The 8,443-nt window shown below is 41.7% G+C and overlaps 2 protein-coding genes across 2 annotated transcripts in view; one reads left to right on the top strand and one right to left on the bottom strand.

Moving 5' to 3' along the window:
* Positions 1-807: 807 nt before the first annotated feature.
* Positions 808-3,966, bottom strand: LOC136855974 (proteoglycan 4-like). Its single transcript, XM_067133526.1, has 2 exons — positions 2,048-3,966; positions 808-985 (listed from the first exon to the last, which is right to left on the bottom strand). The coding sequence occupies exons 1-2, from the start codon at positions 3,571-3,573 to the stop codon at positions 940-942; spliced, it is 1,572 nt and encodes a 523-aa protein (XP_066989627.1). The 5' UTR covers positions 3,574-3,966; the 3' UTR covers positions 808-939.
* A 3,351-nt stretch (positions 3,967-7,317) lies between these two features.
* LOC136855972 (mucin-5AC-like) overlaps positions 7,318-8,443 on the top strand; it is a 6,771-nt gene continuing 5,645 nt past the window's right edge. The window contains exon 1 of the mRNA XM_067133525.1: positions 7,318-8,443. This exon is cut by the window's right edge and continues 635 nt beyond it. Within this exon, the coding sequence (XP_066989626.1) occupies positions 7,602-8,443 (842 nt within the window). The 5' untranslated portion in view covers positions 7,318-7,601.

Here is an 8,443-nt window from a genome sequence, read left to right as displayed (position 1 = left end):
ATTGAATGTATGTGACAAGGAAAGAGAGTGAGAGAGTTATACATCCACATTTAGAGACTAAGCACTGCCGAGGGGAACACAAAAGTTGATAAAAAAAAATGGAAAACGAGAAACGTTCACCTGTTGCAAATGCTCACCTGAAGCTGCCAGTCCCCAAGAGGTGACCACGGCCGTTGAACCCACAACAATGTCACAACCATCTGCCATGCAGATGGGATGGACAGAGGGATTCGTTTCATAGTCAGCCACTGGCGGAATTCGCAATAATATGGTTTCAGCCTATAAGAAGAAGAACATAAGACACGGTTAAAGGGGAAATACCTGGGCCCGAATTTTTGCTGATAGCTATCTGTTTCTGATGCTGGTACCCACTTACTCCCAGGTCGACTGGTGAACTTACGAAATCAATTAAACTACTTTGGAGTTTCTAATGAATTCATACTTGAACAGACATAAAGATTTAAAGTATTAGCAATATGACGGAAACCATAGTTTACTTACAAGGTCAACTTTTTGTAATACAGGTGCATAAGACAGATCACTTGAACTGACACTGGCAAATGCATACTTGATCTCAGTGGTCTCAGCCCTGGAAATTTAACCTTCAGTCAACACCAGATATCTTCAGTGCAATAAAGAGCTAAGTGAAGCAGGCTTAAAAAGTAATTTAGGATCAGTGAACATTTTGGATAATGTTAATCATTCCATTCTAATTAGTCATGAGGATTTATAGCATCTGTATTGCACTCAAGTCCTGTCTTCAGCGTCATCTTGTAAGCGTAAGTTAAAACTTACAAAATTTCACCTAAAAGGTGATCTATAGAGGACCAAATCCAATTTGCCTTGATGAGAGCTCCTCCAGCATACTTAACAGTGCCACTGAAATTTGCTCGTATTGATACTTGGTAAGGATATTCATTCACCGAGGCAGGCCACCAACTAGAGGTACTGGCATTCACACTGATTGGGGCCACACCGCAGTTTGCTAGTTGGGAGAGATCAGTGGGATTAAACAGTTAATAGTATTTTGAATTTTGACAGGACTGTTTCAAGCCTTTGGATAAATCATTTCAGCTGAAAGGGCTGCTAGCATCATGTACTGACGTACACACGTCCGATGTTCAATGTGTGTAAAACAAACACGAGTGTACAAGAACGCACAAACGGTATATTAGTTTTTCTTGCGGCGACTTTCTTTAGGAAGAAATATCCAATTGCTGAGAAACAGAATATACACACATACTCATATATATATATATATATATATATATATATATATATATATATATATATATATATATATATATATATATATATATATATATATATATATATATGTATAATATATATATATGTGTGTGTGTGTGTGTGTGTGTGTGCTATTTTTCAACATTAACACTTTCTCCTGAGAGGAGCAGGCTACTGAAAAATAGAAAAATTAAGATAATGGTCATTGTAACACTTCATATATTTGCACACAGAGCTCCTCAGAAGCTCGTCTAACCTTCAACACACGCTGCACCACTCACTTCTCTTCATTCCTCATAACACAGTTGAATTACACATGCTTGTCATCATCCCACGTGGTCTGTTCTTCCACACGACCGATCCACCTCAGCCATCTCATCTAAGCCAATCTTTTTTTACTGTTCCTTTATCGTATTACTTCGGCCCCATTAAGGAGAGCTGATACAGCAATCTCTTCATAATTTCCTCCTACTCACTTTCTTATCAACTCTCTCTTCCTACTGAGAATGAATTGCTCTCCTTAATCTCCGCAAGTTCACCAGGGAGTGCCGGAGCAAGCCCTCACTCTGCAGAATATGCTCCAAGTCTAACTAAACAAATACATTCTCACATAACTGCCTTCCGCCTACTCCTTCTCCTATATCTTTTAAACTTTTCTCTATCTCAGTCTTTGCCTCAAGAAGACAATGAGCAAATATACCTCCTGCTCTTAGCAATGCCTCCATCACCTTTCCCTTGTAGACACACAACCATACACATGAACTTCTATCTGTACAAAAGAGAAATTTATTTTACTCACGGCAATAGCCACGCGTGATGTTGCCACGTATGATGTCGCATATATTTGTGGTTGGAACTGGCGTGGTCGTTGTGGTTGGAACTGGTGTGGTCGTTGTGGTTGGAACTGGCGTGGTCGTTGTGGTTGGAACTGGCATGGTTGTTGTGGTTGGAACTGGCGTGGTCGTTGTGGTTAGAACTGGCGTGGTCGTTGTGGTTGGAACTGGCGTGGTCGTTGTGGTTGGAACTGGCGTGGTCGTTGTGGTTGGAACTGGCGTGGTCGTTGTGGTTGGAACTGGCGTGGTCGTTGTGGTTTGGACTGGCGTGGTTGTTGAGGTTGGAACGGGCGTGGTCGATGTGGTTAGAACTGGCGTGGTCGCTGAGGTTGGAACGGGCATGGTCGTTGTGGTTGGAACTGGCGTAGTCGTTGTGGTTGGAACAGGCGTGGTCGTCGTGGTTGGAACTGGGTGTGGTCATTGTGGTTGGAACTGGCGCGGTCGTTGTGGTTGGAATGGGAGTAGTCGTTGTGGTTGGAACTGGTGTGGTCGATGTGGTTGGAACTGGCGCGGTCGTTGTGGTTGGAATGGGCGTAGTCGTTGTGGTTGGAACTGGTGTGGTTGATGTGGTTGGAATGGGAGTAGTCGTTGTGGTTGGAACTGGTGTGGTCGATGTGGTTGGAACTGGCGTGGTCATCGTGGTTGGAATGGGTGTGGTCATTGTGGCTGGAACTGGCGCGGTCGTTGTGGTTGGAATGGGCGTAGTCATTGTGGTTGGAACTGGTGTGGTCGATGTGGTTGGAATGGGAATAGTCGTTGTGCTTGGAACTGGTGTGGTCGATGTGGTTGGAACTGGCGTGGTCATCGTGGTTGGAATGGGTGTGGTCATTGTGGTTGGAACTGGCGCGGTCGTTGTTGTTGGAATGGGCGTAGTCGTTGTGGTTGGAACTGGCGTGGTCGTCGTGGTTGGAATGGGTGTGGTCATTGTGGTTGGAACTGGCACGGTCGTTGTGGTTGGAACGGGCGTGGCCATTGTGGCTGGAACTGGTGTTGTTGTTGTGGTTGGAACGGGCGTGGTCGCTGTGGTTGAAACTGGCATGGTCATTGTGGTTGGAATGGGCGTAGTTGTTGTGGTTGGAAATGGCGTGGTCGTTGTGGTTGGAAATGGCGTGGTCGTTGAGGTTGGAACTGGCGTGGTCGTTGTGGTTGGAACTGGCGTGGTCGTTGTGGTTGGAACTGGCGTGGTCGTTGTGGTTGGAACGGGCGTGGTCGTTGTGGCAGGAATGAGCGTGGTCGTTGTGGTTGGAACTGGCGTGGTCGTTGTGGTTGGAACTGGAATATTTGTTGTGGATGAACCTGGAATTGGAGTTGTGGATGAACCTGGCATAGTTGTGGTTGAAACTGCCATGATCATTGTGGTTGAGACTGGCATGGTCATTGCGGATGAACCTGGAATATTCATTGTGGATGAACCTGGCATAGTCATTGTGGCTGAAACTGGCATTATCATTGTGGTTGAAACTGGCATTGTCGTTGTGGATGAAACTGGCATGGTCGTTGTAGTTGAACCTGGCGTGGTCGTTGTGGTTGAACTGGAAGAATTTGGCGTGGTCCTTGTGGTTGAATATGGAGGCACATTCCCTGTCAATAGTTAATTCTGAATGTTATTCCCTCGATCAAAGACTTAATTTGAAAGAAACATCATGCCAAAGAAAAGAATAGACTCTTGAGGAATTCCGATAAGAATAAGGATAATGATAAAGAATAAGATAAGAATGTGGACGACATTTCAGAAAAGCATATCTCTCCACCACCACAAGCAAAATTTGCAGAAAGATTGACAAGATAATTTAGAGTGCTTCACTCATAAAGCAATCACTCTCTTGCTTTTACACCATAGTTTTCCAGTCAGGGAAGTATTATGAAATGCTCTCATGTAGTGTACAGTCTATGCATAGAGATAGAGACAGGTAAAGTTTATGCGTAGGGTAGACATTAATTTTCTCGTAGTGTGCGTATATCCCTACAGAAATATTTAGAATCAATAATATTGTCTGTACAGCCATATGAATTCATGGGAGTGAAGCATGACTGCTGTGCTCCTCAAGAGTGTCATCTTCCTGTAAAAGAATAAAAAGAAATATATATCATTCTAAGATTACTACTCTGTCCACAAAGAATATCATTGCTGAGAATATATTATGCATTATTCCAAAAAGAGAACAAGATTTGAAAGCATCCGAAAACATTTCATCAGATGGTGAAATTTTTGGGATAGTTATCCATGTCACTCAATCATCTCTTAATTAATATCCGTGGCCTAATTAGAATCACAAGCGCTTTCGGAGACACTGAAGCCTGAAGTAGCGTTTGTTGTTGGCAACGACGACCGCCGTTTGCAGCTGAGCTGAAAAGAATGCCGAGAGATTTATCTGTTAATGACCTTTGAAGAAGAAAACAAAATCTGTTGGCCATTTCGAAACTGACCTGTGCATTCAAATACGTTAAACAAAATAGAGACAAAAACCCAATCGGTAGAAAAGGCAGGGAAGAGAACTTGACCTACTTCGGTGTCGAACTGCTGTCTACAGCATTATATGATTTGCAGTCAGTCAGCCCAACCTGTCACTAAGAGTGTGGCCAGGCGACTGCGCACGTAGCAGCTCAGCTGGGTTGCTCTACAAGAAAAGGCCTTCAGTTCCGAAGGTGTTGTGACTCAGAACACCTGTGCTGGTGTCCTGGTTCAATTTCTGAGATAGAATCTGTTCCCCATTGTCATATGTATGTATAAATCACACGTGACGAACTGACTTCCTATCAAACAGCGGAAACAGAACAATAAAATCTGTAGGTGTAAAATTGGTTTTGCTCCAAACAAGAGTACAGAACGCATGTGTTTTGATATAATAATAATAATAATAATAATAATAATAATAATAATAATAATAATAATAATAATAATAATAATAATAATAATTTTCTATTTGTCAGAAAGGCATCATTGTTTTCTTCCATGCTAAAACCACACCAGCAAGAAGGCATCTTGATACCACAGCCCTGCTGTTGTCAAAGGAAAAAGCCAAACCTGGTTCAGATGCTAAAAGAAAGAAAAATGACTAACTTCTGGTTTCATCAATATCTGAAACATGTGTCTTCGTAACATGTATGTGTCGAGAGGAACAAAGGCCGTTCAGTTCGTCCTCAAAAAATATAGAGAGAGTTGGCTATTTTCCAGAATGGTTTGAATACTGTTTTTTTTTTTTTTTTAGTTTTCTGTAAAAGAAAACTATTGTGGCGGCTTTGTCTGTCCATCCGCACTTTTTCTTTGGGTCCGCACTTTTTCTGTCCGCCGTCAGATCTTAGAAACTCTGGTAATGGGTTGTATAAGAAAATAGTATATCCTTGCATGATACTACCACAATGCGTAAGGACATTCCAACTCAGTACAAGTAAGAAAACGGATCTATTTTTTCAAGCTATTCATCTTCAGAGAACAAGCATATATATATATATATATATATATATATATATATATATATATATATATATATATATATATATATATATATATATATATATATATATGCTTGTTCTCTGAAGATGAATAGCTTGGAAAAATAGATCCGTTTTCTACTTGTACTGAGTTGGAATGTCCTTACGCATTGTGGTAGTATCATGCAAGGATATACTATTTTCTTATACAACCCATTACCAGAGTTTCTAAGATCTGACGGCGGACAGAAAAAGTGCGGATGGACAGACAAAGCCGCCACAATAGTTTTCTTTTACAGAAAACTAAAAAAAAAAAAACAGTATTCAAACCATTCTGGAAAATAGCCAACTCTCTCTATATTTTTTGAGGACGAACTGAACGGACGGTCTTTGTTCCTCTCGACACATACATGTTACGAAGACACATGTTTCAGATATTGATGAAACCAGAAGTTAGTCATTTTTCTTTCTTTTAGCATCTGAACCAGGTTTGGCTTTTTCCTTTGACAACAGCAGGGCTGTGGTATCAAGATGCCTTCTTGCTGGTGTGGTTTTAGCATGGAAGAAAACAATGATGCCTTTCTGACAAATAGAAAATTATTATTATTATTATTATTATTATTATTATTATTATTATTATTATTATTATTATTATTATTATTATTATTATATCAAAACATCCAGGCAGAAAAAAAAGTAAAACATTTTATTCCGTTCGGGCTATCAAAACACATGCGTTTTACACCTACAGAATTTATTGTTCTGTTTCCGCTGTGACGATCCGGGAAGTCAGTTCGTCACGTGTGATTTATACACACATATGACAATGGGGAATAGATTCTATCTCAGAAATTGAACCAGGACACCAGCACAGGTGTTCTGAGTCACAACACCTTCGGAACTGAAGGCCTTTTCTTGTAGAGCAACCCAGCTGAGCTGCTACTTGCGCAGTCGCCTGGCCACACTCTTAGTGACAGGTTGGGCTGACTGACAGCAAACCATATAATGCTGTAGACAGCAGTTCGACACCGAAGTAAGTCAAGTCCTCTTCCCTGCCTTTTCTACCGATTGGGTTTTTGTCTCTATTTTGTTTAACGTATTTGAATGCACAGGTCAGTTTCGAAATGGCCAACAGATTTTGTTTTTTCTTCAAAGGTCATTAACAGATAAATCTCTCGGCATTCTTTTCAGCTCAGCTGCAAACGGCGGTCGTCGTTGCCAACAACAAACGCTACTTCAGGCTTCAGTGTCTCCGAAAGCGCTTGTGATTCTAATTAGGCCACGGATATTAATTAAGAGATGATTGAGTGACATGGATAACTATCCCAAAAATTTCACCATCTGATGAAATGTTTTCGGTTGCTTTCAAATCTTGTTCTCTTTTGGAATAATGCATAATATATTCTCAGCAATGATATTCTTTGTGGGCAGAGTAGTAATCTTAGAATAATATATATTTCTTTTTATTCTTTTACAGGAAGATGACACTTTGAGGAGCACAGCAGTCATGCTTCACTCCCATGAATTCATATGGCTGTACAGACAATATTATTGATTCTAAATATTTCTGTAGGGATATACGCACACTACGAGAAAATTAATGTCTACCCTACGCATAAACTTTACCTATCTCTATCTCTATGCATAGACTGTACACTACATGAGAGCATTTCATAATACTTCCCTGACTGGAAAACTATGGTTTAAAAGCAAGAGAGTGATTGCTTTATGAGTGAAGCACTCTAAATTATCTTGTCAATCTTTCTGCAAATTTTGCTTGTGGTGGTGGAGAGATATGCTTTTCTGAAATGTCGTCCACATTCTTATCTTATTCTTTATCATTATCCTTATTCTTATCGGAATTCCTCAAGAGTCAATTCTTTTCTTTAGCCTGATGTTTTGTCCATGATGTTTCTGATGTTGCCTTCAAATTAAGTCTTTGATCGAGGGAATAACATTCAGAATTAACTATTGACAGGGAATGTGCCTCCAGAAACTAGTCTCTCATCTGTGACGTCCCAGGCTACAACCGCAACTGGGCCACCAACGACCACGCCAGTTTTGTCAGAATCAACCAGAACGACAACGATGGTTTCTTCATATTCAACCACAAGGACCAAGCCAAATTCTTCCAGTTCAACCACAACGACCACGCCAGGTTCAACTACAATGACCGTGCCAGTTTTGTCAGATTCAACCACAACAACAATGCCAGTTTCAACTACAAAGACCATGCTAGTTTCATCCATAACGACCATGCCAGTTTCAACCACGATGATAATGCCAGTTTCAACCACAATGACTATGCCAGGTTCATCCACAACGAATATTCCAGGTTCATCCACAACGATTATTCCAGGTTCATCCACAACAAATATTCCAGGTTCATCCACAATGACAATGACAGTTCCAACCACAACGACCATGCCAGTTCCAACCACATCGACCACGCCAGTTCCAACCACATCGACCAGGCTAATTCCAACCACATCGACCATGCCCGTTCCAACCTCAACGACCACACCCGTTCCAACCACATCGACCACGCCCATTCCAACCTCAATTACCACGCCAGTTCTAACTACATCGACCACACCAGTTCCAACCACAACGACCACGCCAATTCCAACCACATCGACCACACCAGTTCCAACCACAACGACCACGCCAGTTCCAACCTCATCGACCACACCAGTTCCAACCACATCGACCACACCAGTTCCAACCACATCGACCACACCAGTTCCAACCACAACAACCACGCCAGTTCCAACCACATCGACCACACCAGTTCCAACCACATCGACCACACCAGTTCCAACCTTAACAACCACGCCAGTTCCAACCTCATCGACCACACCAGTTCCAACCACATCGACCACACCAGTTCCAACCACATCGACCACACCAGTTCCAACCACATTGACCAC

This window comes from Macrobrachium rosenbergii, chromosome 34, assembly GCF_040412425.1.
Source record: "Macrobrachium rosenbergii isolate ZJJX-2024 chromosome 34, ASM4041242v1, whole genome shotgun sequence".
NCBI lineage: Eukaryota > Metazoa > Arthropoda > Malacostraca > Decapoda > Palaemonidae > Macrobrachium > Macrobrachium rosenbergii.
This window is presented reverse-complemented; position numbering and strand designations above follow the sequence as displayed.